This window comes from Calonectris borealis, chromosome 1 (genome assembly GCF_964195595.1).
Source record: "Calonectris borealis chromosome 1, bCalBor7.hap1.2, whole genome shotgun sequence".
NCBI classification, from domain to species: domain Eukaryota; kingdom Metazoa; phylum Chordata; class Aves; order Procellariiformes; family Procellariidae; genus Calonectris; species Calonectris borealis.
Genome location: NC_134312.1, coordinates 202,220,244 through 202,247,293, shown reverse-complemented (window position 1 = coordinate 202,247,293; position 27,050 = coordinate 202,220,244). Strand labels below are relative to the sequence as shown.

At 39.3% G+C, this 27,050-nt stretch overlaps 1 protein-coding gene across 6 annotated transcripts in view; it reads left to right on the top strand.

Moving 5' to 3' along the window:
• DDX10 (DEAD-box helicase 10) overlaps positions 1-27,050 on the top strand; it is a 213,525-nt gene that overhangs the window by 123,935 nt on the left and 62,540 nt on the right. For 5 of the 6 annotated variants that reach the window (XM_075140022.1, XM_075140026.1, XM_075140025.1 and 2 more), the window contains exons 14-16: positions 364-477; positions 2,657-2,818; positions 23,838-23,894. In XM_075140022.1, coding sequence (XP_074996123.1) covers positions 364-477; positions 2,657-2,818; positions 23,838-23,894 — 333 coding nt within the window. Of the gene's footprint in view, positions 1-363; positions 478-2,656; positions 2,819-22,632; positions 22,757-23,837; positions 23,898-27,050 lie in introns of those variants that run through there. The other variant, XR_012672021.1, reaches the window with a different exon arrangement.

Here is a 27,050-nt window from a genome sequence, read left to right as displayed (position 1 = left end):
TAGCTAATGGCTTCAGACAGTTATACTGGATTTCTTGTCTGATGAGGCTTGCTAACAGCGTAAGCTGGTGAATCTAGTGTCCTTCTCCCAAAAAGGTGAGGGAGATTTGAATGAGTCAGGTGTCCTGCTGCTGATAGGATTTAAGTTATGCTGAATTGTTAACAGAGTAAATGAGTTTTTCATGATATGGCCTGCTTAAAACTTTTATGAAAAGGCCTGTTAGCTAATTTTTACTGGAAATTACTCTTACTCATGTGTTTTAGGAATTACATTTTAATACATCTAATTGCTTTTAGGAAATTTGAATCATATACTCTGTGACTAGGAAAAAAAAAGTAAGAAATCTCATTTTGTTTTACACAGAATGCATCAAAATCAAAGATGAAGAAAAAAACAACTAAAACCCAAGAAGCCAAAAAAATCTTGAAGAAAAAATTCAAGGTCAACACAAAAATAGTCTTTACGGAAGATGGAGAGGTAAGGTCAATTCAAAATAACTGTATTTTGTTGGGAACTGAATTTGTAGTTTCTATAAAGACATAAATATTTACTGTTTATATCTGTATAAAAATATACGTTTTTCAGAAGTGTGTGGTTTTCGTAATTGGTTTAAGTTTTGCAAAACTGTTTAGCTTCCATTTAGAATTCAGTTCCACTGTGAAAAAGAGGAATGCTGAGCACCAACCTCTTTTCACCTTTGTATGTGTAAGGTACTTGTATAAGAGCTGTTAGTGGAGGTACGGGATGCACCTCTTTTCTGCCTATTCTCTTCAATTTCAGGTAGAATACAGAGCCTATTTTTTCCTTACAGAAGTGTGAAATGATTTTCCTGTAGGTATTTGCCAAAGCTCCCCCAAGTCTTGAGTTAATGTACTGGAATTAGAGGAAGTCCCTGGTTTTCTTTCCAGCATTCAGTATTGAAAATGTTGTTAGGAAAGCTAAGGAAGTACCAAATTTTTGCCTACTGGTGCTGATGTAGCAGTGCATTGAAATTTGCCAGTAATTTAATTGGATCTTTTCATAGCCTCTGGAAAATGTATTGATTTTATACAGAACAGAACTATTGTGGATGCTAGTCACTCTAGGGTTTCACTGTGGCGATAACCTCACTAGCAAGTCTCCACACTCCATAAACTTTTCCAACATTTGATTTCACAGCTTCAGATGCTGTGTATGTTGCTTTTCCATTTCCAGCGTTAAGAAAAAAAGTAGCTTTTTTTTTTTTACTCTAGATTAATTTCAGTAAGGCATAAACCGAAAGATAGGTCACCTTTACAAGTGTATAATTTGCTTTTGTGACCAAATAAAATACAACATTTTATATTGTGGGTAAAGGGAGTATAGCCATATAATCACTGACATTAAACAAAATTTAAAAGGTTTTCGAGGTTGACCCGTTGACTGGAAATTATATTTTCAGATATTTTTAGATATTCAAAAGCTGTTGTCTTATCTTAAAAAACATATGCAAATGTATTATGTATCCATACAATGAAGCAAAAAGGAGTGAGGATGGAGAGAAAAAAATTAGCACAAAGATTATAGTTAGAAAAGTAGCAGAATAGAAAAGGGGTGACTTATGTAAGGAAACGTAAAGTTTGCATCTATGGATGTTGTTTCTGCTTTTTTTCTGAGCTGTGTAAAACTATGCTTTAAAGTTTTACTGTTCTACTCCACATGCTTCTGTCTGATAAAATAAAACTCCTTTAATGTATCCTCCTAGAATATACAAGTACGCAGACTCCCATTTTATGAAAGCAAGTGGAATCAGTAGGTTGGGTTTATCAATATCCAGAAGTCCTAAACATGTTTAGTTTTGCATTTGTATCTGAAAGACATTCTATATTTTCTGCCATATAGTTTGTTTTTAAGAGTTACTACTCTACGAATCCATAAGCAAGAATGATTTTTGCAAAAACCACCCCCAGATGATGTCTGCTCATACCACGAGGTCATAAGATAGGTGGGGATGTTTTTTGGTGAACATGTAGTTAGTAGTTGTCTTCAGTTTAAGTTTCAGATATTTAAGGGAAGTTGGATGTGTTCAGCGTGTCATCCACAAGTTAAACTTGAATCATCAAACATTTCCAATCCAGTTTTCGTACAATAACCAGTAAAACCCTCCACAACTGTCGTCCTTGCTTCCCCCAAAACATGAACCTGCAGTCATGGTTTTTCGTGTACTGTGTGATGAAGGCTTATCTCATTTTTCTCTCAGTTAATATGTTGGAATATTGATTGTTTACATGAAAACATACTCTTCAGATTTACTGGTGTTTTGTTATGTTGCATATATTTTGGAGAGTCATTTCTTGAAAGCAAATATCATTTTTCTTCCAAAATGACTAGCAGGATTATAAATTATTTGTTCCATTAGGCAAAGAGAGAAAAATAGGGGAAGAAGTTCAAGTGAATCTATTAAACAGTAATATGGTGTAATGGAGACATTATTTTCAAATACTTATTTTTGACTGAATGTGATGTTAAATAAGGTATCCTACTTGTATTGTGCAAGGTTTGTTTGTTTGTTTCCATTGCAAATGGAATTTTTATTTAGTCTAGAAAAATAGTGTATTGCAATATTTAGGGCATCAAAACTTTGGTGTGGAAAAAATTATTTTAACCATTATTTTTCATGTTGACATGTATAATTCAGTTAGTGCAGCAGTGGCCACCTGTGCAAAAATCCAGTTTGGCGAAAGCAGATGAGGAAGATGATGCCAGTGGTATCAACTTAGATAAAGCGAAAGAGATACTGCGGGAAGAAGACAAATTTGACAAAGAAGAATACAGGAAGAAAGTAAAGGAAAAACACAGGGTAAGTTGATTTCTACCTCAACTACTGAAGTGCAGAAATAGGTACTGTGACATGGATTGCTCAGTGAGGAAAAATACTTAAATATATTGTGAAGTAAGTGTAGTACAAGTTCATTTAAATTCACCAGCTTTTTCGGGATTTCATTGCACAAAGGAAGACTGTTCTGACATAAGTAATTGGATAACACAAAGCCTTATGCAATACCAGTTGTTGGTAACTGATATTTAAAGTTGTAAATAATTTTTTTTACAACTTTATTTACAACTTTAAAATCTGGTAAGAGTTTAGTGGGAGCATCTTTTTTTTTTAATCGGCATTCGGTGGAAGGGTTTGTTTCACAGGAAATGTTGTTTGGCATACGTGCTCTAACAAATGCTGAAGATGTTTAGGGGAAAGGGGAAGTGAAAGAGTGTCTCTGAAATGTCTTCAGACTGCCACTTGCTCAACATTCAATATTACATTTCAGGTAGGCAAAAGTGCTAACTTTTTGCATCGGTGGTACAGGGCTATCCGATTTTATTTCATGAATTATTCAAATAGTGTCATGTAATTTTGGCTGTAATTTGAAGACTTCAGTATCTGCAGTTTGGCTTCTCTCTTTAAAAACCTTTAAATTGCAGACCATAAGTTTGCGAACTGCTTCTGTATTATTTGTCATGGACCAAAGCGAGTTTTCTGACCTTGTCACGTACCGGTCATATGGAGCACATCTGGATGTCTTTGAGTTCAGGGATCATTCTGTTAGTCATTGTGAGAAAGGTTTGGGTATCTCCAGATAATGGATAAATGCGAGATCTCAGGACTATGTGTTATTAAAGGCCTGCTTTATACTCAAAGCTTCTAATTTCCAAAGCATTAAAAAGTGTTGTTTTATTGCCTTGCTCTGCAAATGCTGACTTTATCCAGTTTGACGTTATCCACTGATTGCTGGTGATTAGTGCTAGATGTTCTCGTGTCTGTTAAGGTTTGTATTTGAACAAAACAATTTGGAGGGGATTCGAAAAGCTTCAAGTTACATTTGGGCACTGAAGCATTCCAGCTAAAGTCAAAGCATACTTCACACATCTAATTTGAAAGTCTAATCCTGTAGTCCTGTTATATTTGACATCTACAAAAAAATCTCACCTCTTCTTTAGCGAAGCACTGCATTTGAAAGTAGCTGCAAAAAAATAATGTTTTCTGTGCTACAGGTGAAATCATAGTCAATTTTATAGAAAACAATGCTATCAGTTTTCAAGGCTGCAGCTTAATAAACAAGGAGAGACTGATTTATGACTTTCCAATCAATCTGCTATTCACTAGCAAATTCATATACTTTGAGTGACGCTGTTATATGTTTGACATCAGACTTCAGTGATTAAATACTTCATTAGCTGATCTGTTAACAGAGCTTCATCATTATAATACTGAGGAGGAGAAATGACATTGATCAGATGTTTACTTTTGTTTTTTTTAAAAAAAAAAAATTAAACTGTGGAGATACTATGAAAAGAGAATGCCTCTTTCCAAAAGTGAGGCAGACAAAATGAACAGGACTGGCCACATCATCATTTTTTGTAATTATGGAAAGTGTAAAGTTTCTTGTAGCCTACCTTACTGCATGAGTGTTTCTCACATTGCACCTAATTATTATCCGTTATGAAATGAAATAAAAGAAATGAATGGTAGTATGACAAAAAGAAGGAAATATATTAAAAAAGAAAGGCTTCTGATTGAGGTACTGTCAAATATGTGTCTAGTTTTTAGGGCTGCCTTACTGCGTTCAGTCATTGCATGCACATTCAGATTTTTTATTTGTGGCTTAACAATTTGAGGTGAAAAATGCTTCATATGGGAAATTCTCTGTACATGATGAAGTATTCAGTTTCCTGATTGTCATTTAATTTTTGAAATGCTGTTACAAACTGTTTAGTATCCTAATTTTTCACTTACCCAATTTTAAAGGAAATGAAACTTAAAAGGACAGAAGGGGCAGGAAGGTGATAGGTGGGAGTTCAGGATTCACTTTGGTGGAACCTCATTTGCCTCCCCAAAGTCTCACTAACCTTATGGTTAAAGATGATCCTCCATCCTCACTTCAGAAGGCATTCAAGTTTGAGATACATTCATTTTGTGTATAAATTAATACAGACTATATAAGGTAAGGCTGCCACACAGATTGAATATATTTCTGTTACTCTACCTTATTACTAAGACATCCTTTATGTCTGGGTTTCTTGACAGTCAGTTGTTGCTGCTTAGGAAATAGCTGTAATAGTAACAGTTGGGAAAATCTGTCAAGTCCTCCTCTTTTGTCTCATCCAAGCAGAGACAAGCACTACTTCCTTTCTCTTGGGTAATGTTAAGCTGGATCAGAAGATCCACTCTTCCAGTGACCCATGAAGAAGCTACATTGTTATTACGTGGGGCAGATACTCAATTTTTTCTTAACAGAAAATATGTAATTAGTTAAATTCACACTATAGGGAGAAGTTCTATGGCATAATTTAGAAATCATAGATAAGTGTCATAGATAAACATTATTTTAGTGTATTCCATTTCAGCCATTGGTTTCTCACTAATACTTTTGGGGAATTTGTTGCATTGTCAGCAGGGCAAGTCATAGAATCATAGAATTGTTTGGGTTGGAAGGGACCTCCAAAGATCATCTAGTCCAACCACCCTGCCATGGGCATGGACATCTTCAACTAGATCAGGTTGCTCAGAGGCCCGTCCAACCTGACCTTGAATGTTTCCAGGAATGGAGCATCTACCACCTCTCTGGGCAACCTGTGCCTGTGTTTCACCACCCTCATCATAAAAAATTTCTTCCTTATATCTAGTCTACATCTACCCTCTTTTAGTTTAAACCCATTCCCCTTTGTCCTGTCGCAACAGGCCCTGCTAAAAAGTTTGTCCCCATCTTTCTTATAAGGCCCCTTCAAGTACTGAAAGGCTGCAATAAGGTCTGCCCGGAGCCTTCTCTTCTCCAGGCTGAACAACCCCAACTCTCTCAGCCTTTCTTCACAGGAGAGGTGTTCCAGCCCCCTGATCATTTTTGTGGCCCTCCTCTGGACCCGCCCCAACAGGTCCATGTCTTTCCTGTGCTGAGGGCTCCAGAGCTGGACGCAGTACTGCAGGTGGGGTCTCACCAGAGCAGAGTAGAGGGGCAGAATCACCTCCCTCGACCTGCTGGCCACACTTCTTTTGATGCAGCCCAGGATACAGTTGGCCTTCTGGGCTGCGAGCGCACATTGTCAGCTCCTGTCCAGCTTTTCATCCACCAGTACCCCCAAGTCCTTCTTGGCAGGGCTGCTCTCAATCCCTGCATCCCCCAGCCTGTTTTGATCCTGGGGGTTGCCCTGACCCAGGTGCAGGACCTTGCACTTGGCCTTGCTTGAACGTCATGAGGTTCACACGGGCCCACTTCTCGAGCTTGTCCAGGTCCCTCTGGATGGCATCCCGTCCCTCAGGTGTGTCAACCGCACCACTCAGCTTGGTGTCGTCTGCAAACTTGGTGAGGGTGCACTTGATCCCACTGTCTAAGTCATTGATGAAGATATTAAAGAGTACTGGTCCCAGTATGGACCCCTGAGGGACACTGCTTGTCACTGATCTCCATCTGGACATTGAGCCATTGACCACTACCCTCTGGATGCGTCCATCCAATCAATTCCCAAGGCTCCAATCTCCAATTTCCCCAGGGCTCGGTATTGGGGCCGGTCCTGTTCAATATCTTTATCAATGATCTGGATGAGGGGATCGAGTGCTCCCTCAGTAAGTTTGCAGATGACACCAAGTTGGGCGGGAGTGTTGATCTGCTCGAGGGTAGGAAGGCTCTGCAGAGGGACCTGGACAGGCTGGATCGATGGGCCGAGGCCAACTGTATGAGGTTCAACAAGGCCAAGTGCTGGGTCCTGCGGCCACAACAACCCCAGGCAACGCTACAGGCTTGGGGAAGAGTGGCTGGAAAGCTGCCCAGAGGAAAAGGACCTGGGGGTGCTGGTTGACAGCCAGCTGAACATGAGCCAATGGCATCCTGGCCTGTATCAGAAATAGTGTGGCCAGCAGGAGCAGGGAGGTGATCGTGCCCCTGTACTTGGCACTGGTGAGGCCGCACCTCGAATACTGTGTTCAGTTTTGGGCCCCTCACTACAAGAAGGACATGGAGGTGCTGGAGCGTGTCCAGAGGAGGGCAACGAAGCTGGTGAAGGGCCTGGAGCACAAGTCTGATGAGGAGCGTCTGAGGGAACTGGGACTGTTTAGTCTGGAGAAGAGGAGGCTGAGGGGAGACCTCATCGCGCTCTACAACTACCTGGAAGGAGGTTGTAGTGAGGTGGGTGTTGGTCTCTTCTCCCAAGTAACTAGCGATAGGACGAGAGGAGATGGCCTCAAGTTGCGCCAAGGGAGGTTTAGACTGGACATCAGGAGAAATTTCTTTACTGAAAGAGTGGTCAGGCCTTGGAACAGGCTGCCCAGGGAAGTGGTTGAGTCACCATCCCTGGAAGTATTTAAAAGACGTGTAGATGAGGCACTTAGGAACATGGTGTAGTGGGCATGGTGGTGTTGGGTTGATGGTTGGACTCGATGATCTTAGAGGTCTTTTCCAACCTTAATGATTCTATGATTCTATGAATTCCTCATCCACCTAACAGTCCACACATCAAATCCATACCTCTCCAGTTTAGAGAGAATGATGTTGTGTGTCAAAGGCCTTACAGAAGTCCAGATAGATGACATCCGTAGCTCTTCCCTTGTCCATTATGTAGTCACTCCATCATAGAAGTCCACTAGGTTGGTCAGGCATGCTGGCTGTCTTGAATTAGCTCCCTGTACTCCATGTGCCTTAGCATAGCTTCTAGGAGGATCTGTTCCATTATCTTCCAATGCACAGGGGTGAGGCTGACAGGTCGGTAGTTCCCAGGGTCCTCCTTTCTTTCTACCCTTTTTGAAAATGGGTGCAATGTTTCCCTTTTTCCAGTCACCAGGGACTTCACCCGACTGCCATGACTTTTCAAATATCATGGAGAGTGGCTTGGCAACTACATCAGCCAATTCCCTCAGGACTCTGGGATGCATCTCATCAGGTCCCGTAGACTTATTTATGTTCAGGTTCCTCAGGTGGTCGTGAACCTGATCTTCTGTTACAGTGGGAAGGACTTTGGTCTCCCAGTTCCCATCTTGCAGACCATCTGCTCGAGAGGTGTGGGAAGAGAAGTTGCCAGTGAAGACTGAGGCAAAAAAGTTGTTGGGTACTTCAGCCTTCTCCTTGTCTGTTTTTACCAGTTTGCCAGTCTTGTTCATCAGGGGGAGTACACTTTTTTTGGCCTTCCTTTTCTGGCTGACATACCTGTAGAAGCCCTTCTTATTATTCTTTGCATCCCTTGCCAAGTTCAGGTGCAGCTGTGCCTTGGCCTTCCTGACCCCATCCTTACACAACTGGGCAGTGTCCCTATACTCTTCCCAGGATACCTGTCCTTGCTTCCACTGCCTGTGCATTTCCTTATTGCCCTTTAGTTTGAGCAGCAGGTCTCCACTCAGCCATGCCGGTCTCTTGCCTTCCTTGCCTGATTTCTTACACCTGGGGATCAAGAGCTCTTGCGCTCTATGGAAAGAGTCCTTAAAGATCTGCCAGCTCTCTTCTGCTCCCTTGTTCCTGAGGGCAGTTTCCCAGAGGGTCCTATTGACTAATTCCTTGAACAGCTGGAATTTTGCTTTCCTAAAATTCAGTGTCCTGACTTTACTCTTCGCCTGACCCATAGCCCTCAGGACTGTGAACTCCACCAGTGCATGATCACTGCAGCCCAGACTGCCTCCAATCTTGATGTCACCAGTTAGCTCACTTGATAATCCCATCAGGTCCAGTATCGCATCCCCTCTGGTAGGGCTGTCTGTTATCTGGCTTAAGAAGTTATCGTCATCAATCATCAGTCCTTCATTAACGAAAGAATGCTAGGGAGAAATTTGAACAGCTTCACCGTAAAAAGGAATTACGTGGCCACTTTCACAGTGACTACCCAATGGTATTAAAAATTCTCCCACCTCGTAAGATTTCCCTTCCTAAAAGATAACATAATCACTCCGCAGCAGATACTTAGTGGAGTTTGAATCTCTGGCTGGCATCTCAGTGATGTGAAGGAAGAAGAACTACCCAAGTTTATGTATTATGACTGTACTGCAGAAGCTTCATCAGGTGCCCAATCGTTGCCTGAATTTACTGTTAAAAGTTTGGTTGTGTATGTAAGCCTGACGGGCTAGTGGTTTAAGTTATTTTTTAGCCTCATTTGGAGGGAGAGGATGAAACCTAAAAGAGATTCAAGTGTGTTACCAACAAAGGGTATGAAAGCAACAAAAAGACTAGGAAACTTCCTTATCTTATTTTCATGACTTCAGATTTTGCATAAGTACTCATGTCTTAGTACCCCTTCTTGTGTCATTGAAAGAGGAACTTTTGAAAGGCACATACTTTCATCCCATCTTAACATCCTCTCACTGTCATTCAGCAGTCCCTTTTATACAAAGTCTTAAATCCGTCACTTGTGACTGTCATTGCCTCTTTTAAAATCCTCCCTACTTCACTGTCAGCCAAAATACATCATGGCATAGCATGAACTCTGTCGTCTGACCTTTTCCTTTCTGCAGTAATGCTAATTATTTCATTCCCGTCTTTGTTTTAATTTCCTTCCCGCAAGCAGACTGCTGTAGATCTTTTCTTTGTCCATTTGACATCTTTTCTAACAGCCAGATGTGACAACTTGCTGTTTCTTGGTTTTCCACCTTGGTTACTGAATTCTTTTACGACTCTCTCTTTCTCCTTCCTAGCTTTTTGAAAAAGCTGTGGTTAAATTTTTCCTCTCTGCTTTTGCTTCAGATTTGTTCAAGATCTTTGCTTAACTTTTTCATCAGTTTAACTTTCTTCTGTTCCTTCACTTCTAGCAAGTTTCAAATGTCTGTATCTTGATTCATATTTCTTCCTCTTAATTCCTTTTCTTTCTGCTGCAGCTGATGCTTGGTGTAGTTTCCTGGTTTGTAATTTTGGCAGTTTTTATTTTTTCCTTTAAATCAATTTTTGAAACATGCTAACTCTATTAAAGTTATTATGTAGGTAGATTAGAAGACCACTAGAGACAAATGTGTTTTGGTTTTGTATAAACCAAATGTAGCAGTCTGCTACATAATTAGGTACATCAGTAATCAAAGAGTCCTCTGAAGCTGAATGTATGCTAATCCCTGAAGTCTCTACCTTGGCTTTAAAATGGTGACTAGAATAACAAAATAATTTACGGAAGGCTATGAAACCATATGTTTCATCCAGGTTTTTAAATCTTGCACATGGGTTCAGATTTTTATTTAAATATTGTGAGTGGATGTAGAAAAAACACTGTTTTTATAAAGCTTGGAATTTTGTAGGTCATCTTCCATTGAGAATCCCCCTTTTACGGTTTCTTCAGTATAATCTTGAAGATAAAAGATCTTTGGGAAAAAAAAATGAACCTCTTAAAATCAAAACTTGGATGAAATGGCTTTTTTTTTTTAGGTGAATATGGCCTGTCAGCTTAATGTGAACTGTCCTTGCAAAACTGTTTCTGATGAAGAGCAGAACTATTCAGAATGTATCCACAGGCTATTGCTTTTAAATCCATTTGTGAATGTCACTTAAATGAGCACAGTTTTCAGTATGATGAGAAATATGTTTTGGTGCATTCATGAGATGCTTGGATTAGATGAGATGTGTGTTGCAGTGCCTTGAGGCTTGTGGAAGCTTGCAATGCGTTTACACTATAATTAGGTTTCCTTCATGAGTCTCACATTTTGTTAACCTCTCCTTCCTCTCAAATGGGGAAACAATGAAAATCAGATGGATAAAAATAAATAAAAATCTGAGGTATAATTGTGTTGTAATTAATGCTTATTGAAGTTTTGGAAGTAAAGTAAATTTTAGCAGTTGAGCGCAAGGAAAAGGGCAGTAATACTGATCAAGATGATGTGAAAAGAATTCTGCATTAATGGATATTTAATGACAGCCCAGCGAGAGGTATAGATTTGAGCTCTTTTGAAATGTGTGAAATGTTATAAACAACAATAAAGGGAGAAGTGAATAAGGTATTCAGAACATGTTTTTGCACTCCGTTTTTCAAGTTTTCAACAGAAAATGTGCTGTTGTTAGGGGGAAAATAGTGGCAGAGAGGGATTAATATTGCTTCTTAATAACCTCTCTTTCTGTACACTAACTCAAGCTCAGAAAAATGCCCATTGGTGCTGGAGGAAAAAATGAATAGGAGCCGTATTTCTTACCTCACTTTCCAGCAAGTAAGATATGCTGTAAACTTAGGATGATCAACGTCAGAAGATGGCTAGAAGTAATTTTTTAATTTTATTTAATTTTATTTGGGTGGTATTAGTAGCAAACAAACTGATGCTGTCTTCAGGGGCCAGATACTGCAAGGTGCATGGAGTACCTCCCTGGAAGAAGTTAAACAACCATGGTTGTAGAGGTATGCAGCAGTTAGACTTCAGGTCACAGGGGGATCTTTCATAAGATACTGCTGTTGCTGGGAGGAAACTGGAGATATTTTGTAGCCGTTGTGCTAATGAAATGGTGCTCATTTGTACCTCCTGAAGTCCAAAGTTATGTGGGCTCTTAGTTCTGCTCATACTGTTCATAATTCAGTAGAAAATATAGAACTATTTTAGAAACTGTATTGAAACAGAATGCCTCTATTTGGTTTGTCTCCTGTTCCCTAAACGCATTTGTTAATGGGAGTGTAGATAGTTTTAATGCGGAGGACACACTGTGATATTTCACCCTTTGTATATTTGCTCTCCCAAATATTATTACTTAATTAACTCTTTCCAAGGCTAAAAGAGAAAATTCTTCATACCAGACTTTATGGAAAGACTTTTATAAAATAAAAAACTTGCAGTTTCAGGAAAAGTATACTTACCCCAGTGAATTTATTCTGATTAAAATTCATTCTTGAAAATGGAAGACTGCAGACTGGTAAGGGAAACCAAATCCCTTGGATTTCAACCCAGGAGGTTTCTTCTGCAGGTCTGTTAGATGGAGGGTGCTGCTGTTCCAGGTTACAGACCCAGCCCTAGCAAGGCTGCACGTGTATCGCACAGATGCACACACAATACACACGTGGGTGGCCACAGAGACAAGAGATGCAGAAAAGATAAACGCAGGCAGCGCTCACATAAACATGAGCAGCACAGGCAGCACAAGCTTATTCCTTCTTGCTGGCTGATCAAGGTTGAAGTTTCTAGCAGAACTACCAACACCCTCACTTCTTTGATTCACAAGCACACTCGCGTTCACCGATCCCGTAAATAATAGTGTGGGCCCTAAGTATGCACAATATTGATACCAATGCCATAGGGCCCTTAAACAGTCACTAGCCTTGACCGTGGGTGTTTCTAGGTGCTGGTCGTTCCACACAGTCTCACAATGCCTTTCAAATATTCTGTAATAAGTTTGCTCTTTCCCATGAGACTGATAGACGTGGATCAGCTTGTTTCTCTTGTTCTTATCAGTTACAAAGTTCTGTGTGAACCTTCTCAAGGTTGTGCTTGTGTAGTTCCTTTAATGCTCATCTGTCAGTGACTTAGGATTTCAGGTCTCTGTTACTGTCTGCCTTACTGCTTCTTAGGGTTAGTGTGTTTGGTGTCCAGTTGATTACTTTTTCTCCTTCTTGTCTTTGTCTCACTGTTAACAGGATATCCTTACAAACCACATTATTACATTCAAGGTATCCCTAGAGAGACCATCCAGGTAGATTTAAATATGGAGTTCAAAAGGAGTATTTTCTAATAATTTTTGCATCAGTATATGGGGGGGAGAGTAGGAGAGAGACTGTAACTTTATTAATTTTATATTAATTCACATGCAGTTCTTTAGAATCTTGAAAGGATGCTTCCTCTGAGGAAGAAAAATGGAGTTATACTACTAAGCATGATGTAACAGCCTCAGTACTGAGTTTAGAGCTGATGCTTAAAAAGCATGAAGATTTCTGGGGGCATTTAGGGGAAGAAAACGTACTATACAGCTATATAGGATATCTAGCATGCTTGGAGAAGAGTACTTGGAGAACTATGGTCACCTCATGATGACTGAAAATCTGTATGAATTGAATTGATCCAATGAAAGATGCACCTGATGTAGGAACTTGAAAAAGAGATGCAAGTTCACTTGTGAAGGAAGAATTAATTTCCTTTACAACCTGCAGTTGGCCAAAGGTTAGAATCAAACTGTGTGTTTATTTTTAAAAGCAGTAATGCTGGTAATTTTAACCAGTAGGAGAAGAACGATGTGACCAAATCAGTTAAGATGTCAGCTGATATTTACAGTGGATTATTTTTTCTTTGTGTATCTCGTGCCACACTACATTCCTTGGGGTTTACTTCCTACCGTAAGGCCTTTGTCTCTCCCTCCTACCTCTGGCCCCTGCCACAAGCCTCACCCCCTGCCGTGGCTGAGCAACCCCATGCGTTGGTTGGCTGAGCCATGGCCCGGATGGGAAAGCTCTTGGGGGAGAATGCCCTGTACCTTGCCCCTTCCTTTGGCAGCCCTTTTGCGGCCGCCCTCCAACTGGAGCCCTAGGCTCTGTCTCGCTCCCAATCCTGCTTTTGCAAGTGATTTCTGTTGATGACAGAGTAGTTACGATTTACACATTTGGTTTATAGTTTTATGAAATAATACTAACAGTACTTGTAGCATGTTGTAATAGGTCATTGAATACTAACCGTTCAAGAAACAGAAAAGACCCCCCAGGGATTTTCTTTATTTTATCAAATCTTTACTCATGATTAAAAAAAAAAAAATGCAATTAATAAAAAGAAAAATAGATGCTATACAGCGCAAACCATTCAGTATGCTGGAAGATAAATGCACCCATGAAAAATAGTATTTGTAGTTTGAAATCAATCAATATATTAATTCTGAAGAGAGATTGCATCATATTTCAAAGGAAATAATCTGAAGGGAAAGAAATCTCAGTGCAGTATTATGGTCTTTATTAAGTAAAGCACTTGAATAGTCTGTCACTTTGAGGTGAAATTTGTCAGATTTCAGTGCAATTGTACAGTTGGCTTAATGTGGTGCTGGGTGAGGACAATAAAATTCTCTCATGTAAAGAGTGTGCCAGCATAGGAGCAAAATATAAAGGGAAGAAGGTTGCTGCTGCGAGGAGCGTTGAGCTGAATGGCAAAGAAGAAAAGTATTAGAGATGGAGAGATGTGTAAAATAAATCAAGAGAGTATTACTTTGTTAGAAAGCCTGTCTGAGCCCTTTCATAGCTATTGTGTGCAGGCAATGCCGCTGTCATGTTCCAAGTGCAGAGCTATTACGATAAGGGGAATGGACACTGGCAGGTGAGTTGACAGACATCCCTTTTCAGTCTTAGTAGCAGCATCTGTCTGGCCTTGCTGTGCTGCTGGCAGAGGCAAGGGCTTGCTCATTGTTTGCTTTGCTTTCACTTCAACAGCTGGATGAGCTACACTTAAAGCTTGAAGTGCCCTTGACTGTTTTCTAAAAGTTTTCCAGCAAAATCAGAGTTCTTGGCCTCATCTTGTTGATGTGAAAAATAAGAAAATGAAATAACTGCAAATAGGTTGTTTGTGTACACCCTAATCATGTGAATGCCAGGAACATGCAGCTGGAGGGTGGGTGGAGGCTGAAGTAGTGCAGGCTTAATTTAACTTCAGCTCAGGTGGAGTTGCATTCTTAGTGTTGTAAGGGGAAGAACTTCCAGTGCCAGGCTGCTTGTCCTGCCGCAGGATGTAATGGCGCAATTGCCCAAAATGCTGACCTCTGTATTTCATGGGTCTTTGAGGCAACCTAGCAGCTTCTAATGGGAGCTGCACCCTTCGCGTGCTGATGACTTGGCTACTGCTGGGGGCCTGCATCTGCACGAGCAGGCGCAGATAGCTGCGGGGGTCTTCTGCCTTCTCTCAGACCTGTGTATGAGAGCTGGGTGTTTCCTTAAGAGCGGCTGCATTAAGACAGCTCAAGAATCAGTGACCTGTCTAGATTATGAATGCCCACTCTTAAATGGTATCGTCCCTTCAAAACTGAAAGCAGCCACAAATCAGATGAAGTGCACCTTCATCAGCCTTTTTCCTCTACTTTTCTCTAGAAAATACTAGCGTATTTTGCAGTGCAACTCCCATTGACTTTGTCATTAAGATTTTAGTTTACAGCTTTAAATGTTACTTTTAAAAACCGTTAACTAACTTAATTCCTGATGTAATTCTGTTGAAAGTGTATTTTAAATTGAATTAGGGTTACCTTTACCTCTCTCTGTGTGTTTGTGGGCATCCGGGTGGGATGGACGGTTCTGTGAATTCATTTGAAAGAATCCCTTTGACTTCTGTCAGTTCAGAATCTGGCTCAGATGCCATTTGCCCACAGAAAAGATGGTTACTGGACTGCCTCTGTATTCTAATTACTATGATTTAACATCTCTTTCTGATTGGAAGGCTGTTTGTCAGAAACAAACTGTGTGTATACATGTGTCCTACCTTGTGTCCCTTTCTTCCTCGGTCGATGAACATCCCAAATTGCTTTTGGACAATATATATATGTTAAACATACATATGTTTAAACCAGATGGCCTACTTACCAACTTTTAAAAAAATTTTCTATCCTTAAAACATGTTCAGTGTATTCAGATATTAAATGAGAAAGGAATAATTTTCAGTTTTGTCAGCTGGTTTTCTGTGTTGGTTTTGTTCTAACAATGTCCTTTTAAGGGTCAGTTTCTGCTAGTTTGTGTTTTCTTCTTTTAAATGAGGATGCTTTTTTCCCAACTGTCTCTAAGACCTTTTCCAGTGCTTGTTTAATGTTTAAGATTGTCACTGTGCTGTCTTTCACATGCTTTTGATACCACACTTTTCCTATGTTGTCTTAAATAGGCCATACTAGAACTATGTGTTTCAGTTTCCCTGCCTATAAACTAAACATCAGCTCTACATCAGCTCTACAGATGCAGTTTATGTAATTATGTTTATATAGACTGTTGTTTGAAGAGATTATTTAATAGCTTTCTAAAACCAATTGTTAAGAGATTAAAACAAAACAAACACAAAATAGTCAAAAAGCTTTTGCTTTTTTCCCTGAAGGTATTAAGATTTGTTTATTTAATAGTAACCAATTTTGTACTTAATTTCCAGATTTTTTTTGTTGTTGTTGAAAATAATACTCAAAGAAATACTAATAAGTTGATTCAATTTTATCTTTCAGTTGGGAATGTTGGTTTGTTTTGGTGGTTGGAGCATTGCTTGCATGTAGATGATTTGCTAATCTCTATAGTAAGACAAATATTAAACTACATAGCAATATAAAATGTAGCAATGGCCAAAAAGTAACTGCTGAAACAGAATTTTCTTACTCAATGTGTATTCAGTCCTCCCCCATTCTGTTTATTTTTAAGTAATTAATAAATAGTTCTCACTAATTCTAGTCTTCCTTCCATCCACCTGTGCAGAACAAAACCTCCATGGAAGAGGGCACAGTTTGATTCTGTGTTGGCTCATGTGTGTGCTGATTGTGTAGCTAGAAGTTGGTAATCTTGCTTTATGGGCTGATGCCATATTTATTAGAGCTGGATTGTCAGATACCACTTTGCTTGCAAGCTGAGCAGTTAAAAATAATAAAAATATATTTTGCATGTAAGCAGCACAAACTTGGTGTGAAATCTGAGAGAAGACAAATGTGGGATACCACAGTGTCATTTATTAAGTCACTTTTCAGAGCACATTTGTGCTTTAAAATTCAGGTGGAAACCAGCTCTTGAGTATGACGATGCCAGTATATAAGAGATGCTATGAATTTTTGAACAGCTGTGTGTGTATTTTCTACAGCACAGCTGACTGTCCCTAACTTTGTCCCACTAAAATAACAAGAGATAGTAAAATAGTAAGAAATAATACCAGGTACTGGTATAAACTAAGATGTATCTGCGAATGACAGACAGATTCTTCCAGGCAAGAGAATGATTTGTTCCAAACCTTGGCCACCTCTAAGAACTGTTATGTGGTAGACCATTACCTCAGCTGTTAAATAGAATAGGTTGGTAGCTCCAAATTATGGCGTCAGTTTGTAAAGGATCAATTATTAAACATGCAGTGTTAAAATCTTTGATCAAAACCTGCAGGAGTTCTTGAGCATTTAAATAAAAAGACTTCAGATGACTCAGATGAACGTAAAATTTCTACAGGAAATAGGTTTGCCATAGACTTTTTTAATGCTCTCAGGACTAAATGTGCCATAAGATGCATTAGTTGTATTGAATGAAGCTATTTCTTGCCTTTAGGTAAGCAAATAGAAGAGATCAGTGAAATTTTAGGCTGGTAAAACTGCAGTATATCACTAACAAAAGGAATTTATTTAATGTAAATCTGAGCAGTTATGACCTATGTACAAGTTCTTTAAGAGAAGGAAGGGAGGCTTTTATTGTACAAATTGTTTACAAATTAAAAAGCCGAAAGACAAATTACTATATGAAACAAAGCTGTTAATAATACATGGCAATAAACCTGTATTTTTAAAATATCGCAGTTAACCATCTGGACAAAGTAAAATGAACTCTTAATCAACTGTAGAAAGAAGAGAGTCAAAGGAGGGGATTTCCTGAGCGGGTGGGGGGGACCAAGGGGGACAGGGAAGAACTTCCAGCTTTCAAAATTGCTGGATTTTCTTTTTTTATGAATAAAAACTTAGTTTTTAAACTGTTTATATATGCATCTTACACATATTCCTAAGCTCACCAACTAGAGAGAGCTGCCATGCTACTATTCTTTTTTCTTCCCCTCAACTTGAGAACATGGGATGTAAATGTTAGAATATTTCTTTTTAATAAGTGTGTTGGAGTCTTGAGGGAGAAGTAAAAGTGGTATGATTTTTTGTTTTAAAATCCAACAGTGGAAGAAAGAGGAAATATGAGTGTGAAAAGAAGCCAGTGGCAGACTTCTTAACTTTAGGGTTAAGAACAGCGAGTAGCTTTTCCATGGAAGCAGCTTTATCCATGGATTTGGCTCGTTGTTAGGCAGAACTGGTTCTGTTGTCGGTTCTAGTGCAGGAAAGATGGAAGGATTCAGTAACCATAACTCTTCTTTGTTTAGTTGAAAGCCAAATGATTTAGCCATATTACGTGATGATGACTAAAAGCTTTCATCCCTGTAATTACTGAGGTTATTAACCATCCTTGTTAACTAGATGTGTAATTGGGGAGAAAAAAAAGATAATTTGCAGGAAATTTTAAAAAGCTGATCAAGAAGGTCTCTGAGCTGTGTAATACCATTAATGTTGGTTTTAAAAGGGTCTTGAAGCAACAGGAGTGTTCTGGAGGAGTTTGAGAACTACCATGCAAGTGCTTCTGAGGAAAATAAGCTGGTAACTCAGCCTGCTGTTAGTCCACACCAGATAATAGAATGACTGGCACAAGATTGTCTTAATGAAGAACTAAATGAAAGGAATATAATACTAACCAGTGTGGTTTTGTGGAAAGTAGGTGTGTGGTGAACTGTGTGTGTATATGTGTTTTTATCAGAGCAGAATCTGATAAAATCTTTGTAAATACATCTATGGAATACACTGAAATTTCTGCAAGGCTTTTCACTTAAGTGTTTTGATTAATAAATAAACATGGCACAGATTAAATGGACCAAAACCTCGGTAACTGGAACATCCTAAACCGGTGGCTTCTGATTAAGTAGATGTTTCAAAGCCCATGGGATTCAATAAAGCCCATGGGATTTATTCTATAGGAAGTGTATTATTTCAAGATTTTTTTAGTGACATGGAAGAAAGCTTTCTTGCTAAATTGGGCTCAAACAAAACAAGCTGTGTTTTAAGATAGGCAAAAATACAGATTTCTAGGAAGAAGAAATTTAGAACAAAATGTTGGGATTGAGAGCTCTTCCCTTAGACACATAGATCTTGAAAAAAATTTGGGTGATGTGGTGGTTGATCAGGTCAACGTGAACTATTGCAGTGGGATTTTTCTGACAGGACCAAAAGGGTTCCAGTTGAATTATTGAATATACAAACAGAAGTGACAGGTAGGGTTGGAGAGATGGTGAGATCTCAGATATGTCTGATCCTGAAATATTTAGGAAAGTAGACCTAACCGCTGAGAGGCATCTGGAGTTGATTTTCTTCACCTTGCAAGTTAAGTGGAAGCATGATCAGCATATATCTACATATGGACCTAAACTTTGGTAATGGGGGTTTCTTCAAACTGGTCGAGAGACCAGTTAGACAGTTTAGACATGGTCTAAAAATCAAAGATAAGTAGGCTAGACTAGTAACAGCAGTAATTAGTAACAGCAGCTAGTTTTGAAAGATTGTGGTGTACTGTCCTTCAGTGAAATGTTTTAAAATCTATGTAGAACATTCTTCTAAACCAGGATATGACCACTGTGGTAGATTGATTCAGTGATTTAGTCCTACAGCCTGTGTTGTGCTAGTCAGGCACATTGATCCCATCACCTCTTAAGTTCATGAACCTGTGGTTCTTGATCTAGCCAAACTGCTCTTTAAATGACATCTAGATAACCTGCATTTAGCCACTGTTCAAAACCTGCATACGCTGTGTTGCTGACCTAAGATGATAAATGATGTTCTGGCTACTGCCTTTAAGGTTAGATTGGTTTTGGTCTAAAGGGGCTGGAAGCACTTTCTTAGAAGTTAAGCTACAACAAATTATTGCATTGATCTTTGGTTAAACGTATTCCTCATCCTCAGTGTTGATAGCCCGGAAGGGATGTGGCTAGATCTTTCAGCTGTGAAGAAGGTGCTACCTGGGTGCAAGGGAGAGCTATTCAATATAAATGCAAAAGAAGATGTGGATGCTTGACTTCACCATTGTACATAAGAGAGTATTTAATCAGATCGTGATGTTTTAGAGCTTTATCTGACAGCCTCATAGTGCTCTGTTATGAAGTTATGCTATAACAGAGTGTCAGCCAGTAACATATATAATTAAGTATTCATACCTTGAAACATAATCTTTTGTTTTCCTGCCCTAGTAATTGGATTTTTCATCTCTAAATTATGTGCTGTTTTTACAAGTAATGATTTATAGCTTGATAGTACAGTGATAAAATCTGTCATTCTTACTGTGTTACACTTTAGGTATTCCAAGAAAATCCATACTTTTCTCTAATTTTTTCCCGTGTGTGAAAGATAATGTTGGACAGCTTAATAGTTACAGATAGTTACAGGCTTATCCATAGATGAGCAGAATCTATTCACATGAAATAAATAAATATCCAACTGTTTGACTGGTTCAGCTTTGCCTCATTTGATTACTTTTTACAGCTGTCTTACAGTACATTGTACATGTGTGTTCTGCATGGGCCCATATTTCTTCCTAGCAGTAGCAATGTGAGAATGGATGACATCGTAGTTAAAATACTCATCTGAGTCTTTGGAGATCTGTTTCTGGCTGTGCTGTAGCATTTCTTTGTAACCTAAGGCAAGGTAGTTAATTTCTGGGTTTTATGCAGTCGTATAAAAGGGTGTCTTTATTATGTGGGGATATTACCTTGGCATAGTAGAATATACAGTTGTCCTCTAGGTAATAGGAAATAAGGTCCTGACTGGGGAAAAGTATTTAAGCATTTGCTCAGCACACTGTATGTACTTACACATGTGCTTGAAGCTGTGTATAAATTTATGCAGTGCCTTAATAGGATTGTTTTCCAGAATTGAAGCCTAAGTTAAAGCCTGATGGCTATTCCTGCATTAGCAAGCGAAATAGCCAGGAAGAGCAAGATTGCGGAGTAAGATGGTGTGTGGTGGTGGTGGGTTACACTGTATTAGCTCTTATCTGGTGCTTTGAACTGAATCACTTTGAGGGAAGTCATTCCTCTGCTCAGTATTCATGACATCCCACACACCACCAGTACAGGAGGGCATTGACAAACTAGAGTGAGTTCAGCTGAGGTCCCTGAGATGGTGGTCCTGCGAGGAGAGGCTGGGAGAGCTGGGCTTGTTCAGCCCGGAGCAGAGACGGCTTCGGGGGCACCTGACAGCAGCCCCCGATGCCTACAGAGAGGTCATGGAGGAGACTGAGATGGAGCCGGGCTCTTCACAGCAGTGCAGAGCAAGAGGGCAAGAGATGATGGCCATAAGTTAAAACAGGAGGTTCAACATGGATGTAGGGGAAACTTTTGCTGTGTGAGGACAGTCACGTGGTGGCACAAATTGCCCAGAGATGTTGTGCAGTCTCCAACCTTGGGATTTTGACCCAGCTGGATGAGGCCCTGCACAGCCTGGCCTGACCTCAGTGCTGACCCTGCTGTGAGCAGGAGGTTGGACCAGAGACCCCCTGATGTTCCTCCCAGTCGGAATGATCCTGTGACCCTGTGAATACCCAGTGTTGGTTGGAGTGTATTAGCTGTGCGTCTGAAGACTGCCTTGTAGTGTGAAAAACAGTGGGAGCGGGCCTGGTTAGGACATTGACTTCTGAAATGCACTCCTAACTCCAACTTAGTGCCAACGTAGATGTACCCTAGGCAAAATCTGCTTTTGTTTTTCATTGACAGGGAACCAAATCTCCTGTCTCTCCCTCAAAAAAAAAAAAAAAAAAAAAAAAAAAAAAAAAAAAAGGAAAAAAAAAGTCTTGACAGCTTCTGTTGATTGCTGCTCTGTCTTGTTTTTCTTTTGTACTCCTGATTTCAGTCTCTGCACCTATTAACTTTAGAATCTTTTTGTGTCTTTACCATTCTTTAGAGGCTTATGTCTATTATGCTGTCTGACGTACTCCTCTTCTATGGCATTATTTCAATCTCCTGCTTTCATAGCTGTCTTTTCAGGGCTCTGGTGTAAATCCCTTGAGCAGGAGTTTTGACTGCTGCTATATTGGCTTAAATGGCTGAAGTTGTTGGCTGTGGCTGTAGTTAAGATGCTGTCTTTTCATATACCGTAGAATTTTTCTATCTAAAATTTTCTGGACTATCCAATTTGAAAGCTGCTTTTTCCTGCTTTGTAATATCTGGTGTGTTACTTTCTAGCTCTGTTCTCTTTCACTTTTTCAGCAGTAAGGTTTGAAAAGGATCACAGTTTTAGCAGAAAAATGAGAAAACCCCATTAGTGACCCCAAAGTGTGAAGAATGCACAACTAAACCATTTAAAAACAGAGTGGGTGAAAGTGGAAAACTTAAGTAAAATCATTAGAAAAGCATAAGTAAAAATGGTCAGAAATTAATACAAATTTGACTTGGAAGAGAAGGAATCATAACATGGATGGCCGTGTTATGACCACGAGGTCATGATGCTTAGGTCTAGCTTGTTGGAGGGCAGACTTACCTGTGTCCGTAGCAGACAGTACTTGGTCCTGGGGGCTTCTTTTGCCCCATACGATGCCCTTGTGGCCTTAAATGTAATTATTATTTTTATTGCTTTTTCTTACTTTAACAAACCTGAAATAATAAGACAGCTGTGTTGTATCTGTCTACAGTGGTGGTTGTTTTTGTTTTGTTTCATAGCATGCGTTGAATGCCCTGCCATGCAGCTCTGAGTGTATTGAGGTGTTTGTACCAGACAGCTTTGCAGACAGCATTGGAGAAGTGTATAAAGCAGAGAGACACAAACGTCATGCAGTTTTGTCCCTGACTTTTGGGCGGGGGATGAACTCTGTCTGTTTAGTTTTGATTTGAAGAGAAGAGGTTGAGTTACTCAGAAAGAGAGTTTGAAAGTAAGCTAACACTTGTGTAGTTCAGGCAATTGGGAGAATAGAAAATGGCACATACCAGACAAATGGCTCAAAAGAAACTGAATTTAGACGCCAATTTTGAAAATCTTGGCAGCTGTGTTCTCCTTTTCCCAGGTCTGCACTCAAACACACTGCTTTTCCAAACAACTTTGTGTGGTACCTACCAATATGCTTTGGTAGCATCATCATGATGGTATGTCTCCAAGACTGCTGGAGCTGCAGCTTTCTCGTTACTCCTGTGAGTGAGCTGAAGTGTGACTGGCAGCCTTCTCTGTGCTGAGGTGTTGCCCCTGGACTGATGTTAAAGTAATGTCCCCTTTTATGTGGACTCGGTTCTAAATGTGCTGATGTTGGGAATGCTCAAAGAAACTGAGAGTTGTACTCCATAAACATTTTTATGCTAGCATAAAAAAGTTTCAACACCAATGTCATCAGCATCACTGAGACAAAAGAAAAAGAGGGAGCGGTGTGCTTCTCTAAGGGACGTGTGCCCTCACCTGAATTTCTTACTTCCTGAAATAGATAATCTAAAGGATGTTCAATTGCAAGGATCTGAGAGAGTCTAAATTAGAGATAATCCTTCATTGGTTTAAAAATAAACCAATCCCAGTAAGAACAACAACAACAAAAAAGCAGCAACAAATGTCAATTGAATTAAATATCGCCACTTTTGCATGCTCAGAAATTGACAGGCAGCTTTGAATGAATTTTATCATTGCGTTTCGCTCATTTTCCCATAGCAGAATCCCTTTGGTGGAGGGAACTTAATGTTATGGTTTCTGAATCGATGCAATTACTAAGCAAATGCTATCGTACAGCGTTTGTTAATAATGGAGATACAAAAGCTAAGGAGAACACATTTTAGCTTTCACTCCCCAGTTGCTTTAGCAATTCTGAAATTAGGAAAATGATCATTTTAGTTTGTTAAGTGGATTGGATTTCGTATTAAGCCACTGAGAAGTAAGAAAAGTTAGATCTCTTGGTGCCATTTTAACTACCCTGTTTTAGAGACAAATACTAACTTTGTCAAAATACTTAGCTGCATCATTCCTTTAAGAGTAACAAGTCTCGGTGAAGATGAAATGTGAGTTTGAATCATTCTTGTAGTTTTATTTCCTTTAAGAGCAAGAAGAATGAATTAATATCTCAATCAGATCTTTTTATTTATCGCTTTTCATCAGTAACGTGTCGGGTGAATACCACCAGTATAGCATGTGTGCATTAAAAATACCTGGGTGGCTCCACTTTAATCCTAACATATTAAAAGAAAAAAAAGAAACAGGAGCTTGCTTTAAAACTGTGCATCTTGTTTGTTTTAGGAGAAAAGGCTAAAAGAAAAAGCAGCAAGGAGAGAAGCCAGGAATAAGAACACACAGGTAAGGATTTTTGCTGTGTTGATCAAGCTACTGATTGAAACATTTTTTAAATTATTTCCTTTCTTTAATAAGCAATGTTGTGATTAATGACTCTTTAAAGGCATTTTCTGTTTGCTTGCCTTTTCTTACTCCCTTGCTCTGATGTGTTTATAATGACTTGCTGTGGAAGATACTGAGAAAGCATGAGTGTGTGTGTGTATAAATATATAAAATGTTTGGAATTGCAGCCTCTTTATTCTGTGTATCAAGTGAGTTGCAATTTCAGCTGCAGTGCTGATGCCATTTTTTTTTTCTCTGAATACTTGGTCATGTTTATAACTTGCAGGCAGTAAGATACTTTTTTTTTTTCAAATCTCATTTAAACCTGTTTCTGCTGAACCTTTTCTTTAAAGTGTATTTCTTTGAAGTATTTACACTGAAGTTTATTCCTTCCCCTTGTTAGAGCCACAAATAAAACCTTTGCTATCCTTTTCTTTATATGTACGTTACTAATTTCCTAGAGGCTGTTCTAGTTTTTCATACTGCTTGGTTTGTGATAAACTGAGATTTCATTCAGCTGCAATGATTTTCTGGAATATGGACAGAGTAATGTGTGTCATTTTTCACGCTGCATCTCCTTATGCTACACATGAATAGTTATGGTTTGTTCTTGGCAGTTAGCAAATATCTTACTCCCTTGAGAAAATCGATAATGTTCTGTGTCCAATTTTTGCAAGCTGGCCGTGCGCTGGGAGGCTTAAGTATAGGAAGATGCTTCATTCTGTAGTTCTGAAGTGGAAAGTAATTATAGTTTAAGATGAAAAGCCTAGTTATACTAAGTATTAAGTATGATTCTGTCTTCAGAGATGGCAAGCTATGAGAGCTGTTGACTCCCCAATCAAGCAATAGAAATTTTCTGCATGTAATTGAATGTATAGAGATGCATACTTTTTAATGTATTGAGCAAGTATTTTAGGAAAATTATGGAATGAATGATTAACAAACATCTTAATATAAGGAGAAAACATTGAGCAAATCTGGCTCTATCGCATGTAAATGCTGCTTGTTAATTTTGCCTCTTTTTAAGGAATTAAAAAACCCCAATGTCATGTTATTCAGCAGCTAGAGAAATAAACCCTTTCCTTTCAAAAGGATTTGCTTGCTGATGTACTGCTCGTATCCTATTCTTTGCCAACCAAATGAATCTCTCCTGTTAGAAAATGAAGTTGATATCTGTTGAGGAATGATCTGTCCGTGTGGTGTGTGTGTTTGTCTGCGGGTACGGTATGGGTTAAATGTGGAGCCTCACCCCCAAAACTGCGTAAGATAAAGCTATAATTTGATGCAGCTCTGCCTCTCTTTTGTGCAACACTTGCACTTGGAAACCTGACTTACTAGTCCTGGTCTGGTGTGAGATTGGCATATGCTTTCTGTGAGAGTACCAACTGTGCAAACCTGCTATTGCTTTGACTTAATTTTTTTCCTGAAGTGCTTAGCTCACTCTCTGCAAGAAGGTGCAAGCCTCAGGAGCTGACATGTCTCCTTGATGAAAACTGTTGGGCTTTTTCTCTTGTTTAGAGGCTGTTTTTGCCAGAACTGTGTGCAGCCGAGTCCTGTCATTTTCAGCGGGGCTCATTTGAAGGGAAAAAGCTTCTGCTGGGAAAGGCTGCCAGCTTGGAACCGGGCCGTTCACGCCTGGAAGTGGAAGGGAGCAGTAGACGGTAGATAAAGGTGGCAGTTTCCGTCTGCTGGGTGTCTGAGGAATTAATTAAGAACACTCCCTGCTTCACAGAATCTTAGAGATGAAGCCACAGTGGTTGAAGCTCTCCATAGTCCATGTGGGATATGACTCAAGAAGCTCCTAGGAGACACCTAGGGGAAAAAAAAGAAGGAAACAGTAAAACACAGAAACTATTGAAACAGAAACTAGTTTAGAAATATATGCTGCCTAAATCAGGAGTTCAAAAACGTTCGCATTTTTACTAGTGCTTTCAGAATATGGCTTGTGACCCACTTACTCTGCCATACACAACTCCTTTGGCAATTAATAGAGAAAGCAATAAGTAGAACCAAAAAAGCAGAAAAGGTATTTTTAACTATATTAATGCACTTCAGCAACTGGAGAAAAGGGCTAGATCAACAATTATGAGCAGCCGGTCACTTCAAAGCAGCTGTGGTCATAATTTGTTGTTCTACATCTACCCGCTTTATTTCCCTTGTTTGTTTTATTAACTGTGTCTCTCTGACATTATAAACTCCTTGGGTTGCACAGTATTACTTATTATCTTTAACTAGTACGCAGCCCACCGAGTCTGTCATAATCAAAACGGCAATTTACTTTCCCATTCTAAACATTAAATAATAATTCATCAATTATGACTTTTGCATCTCTGCTTTAGTATAATTCTTGTTGTCCTGTTGTTGGTTGTGCCCTGTTGCTAACTGGGCAGGACCTGGCATGTTATTCTTAATGTATGCTGTTTTTTTCCAAAATGAAAAGGGAATTTATTTGGAACTATGGTTTACAGTTTATTTATTTTTACCCTTTAAACCATACACTTGTGGGATTTAATCTTAGTCTTAATTTAATCTTAGATTCTTGGACTGTAATACTCTTAGTTTTAGGATTTCTCTGTCCTGTACATGTTGATCCCTTTCCTGTGCCAGGAATCTTGACTTCTTAACATTTTTCATTTACTCTACCTATAATTTTTTAACTCATGGCCTACTCTTTTTAATAACAGCTTTCCTTCAGTTTTATATCACCATATTGTTTTGGGGAGGAGAGGGAGTATCTCCATTTTAAGTTGTGTGTGGTTTTTTTTTTTCATTCAAAGTTTTAATGCCTTGCATGAGTGCAGTTTTTTGTCTGTATGCCAACAAAAAGGAAAGATCACAGGAGAGATGGGCCTCCTGCTTTTTCTTCTGGTGCCACAGGAGCAATTGCAGGGAAGGTTTTGCTCAGCCTTCGCTGTGCTGGGACGGGGCAGGCTCCCTGCACCTGGAATTGAACAACCAAATTCTGGCATGCTCTGCTGGTTGTGCTTGAGCAGGGGATTAGATGAGTAGGTAGCTGCAGTGTTACTGACTCCACCTTGGATAAATTCCCATGCAATAAATAAACTAGGTAAGAAGTGAGGGCTCTTAAAGGATGCTTTAGAGAAGGTATTTCTTGGA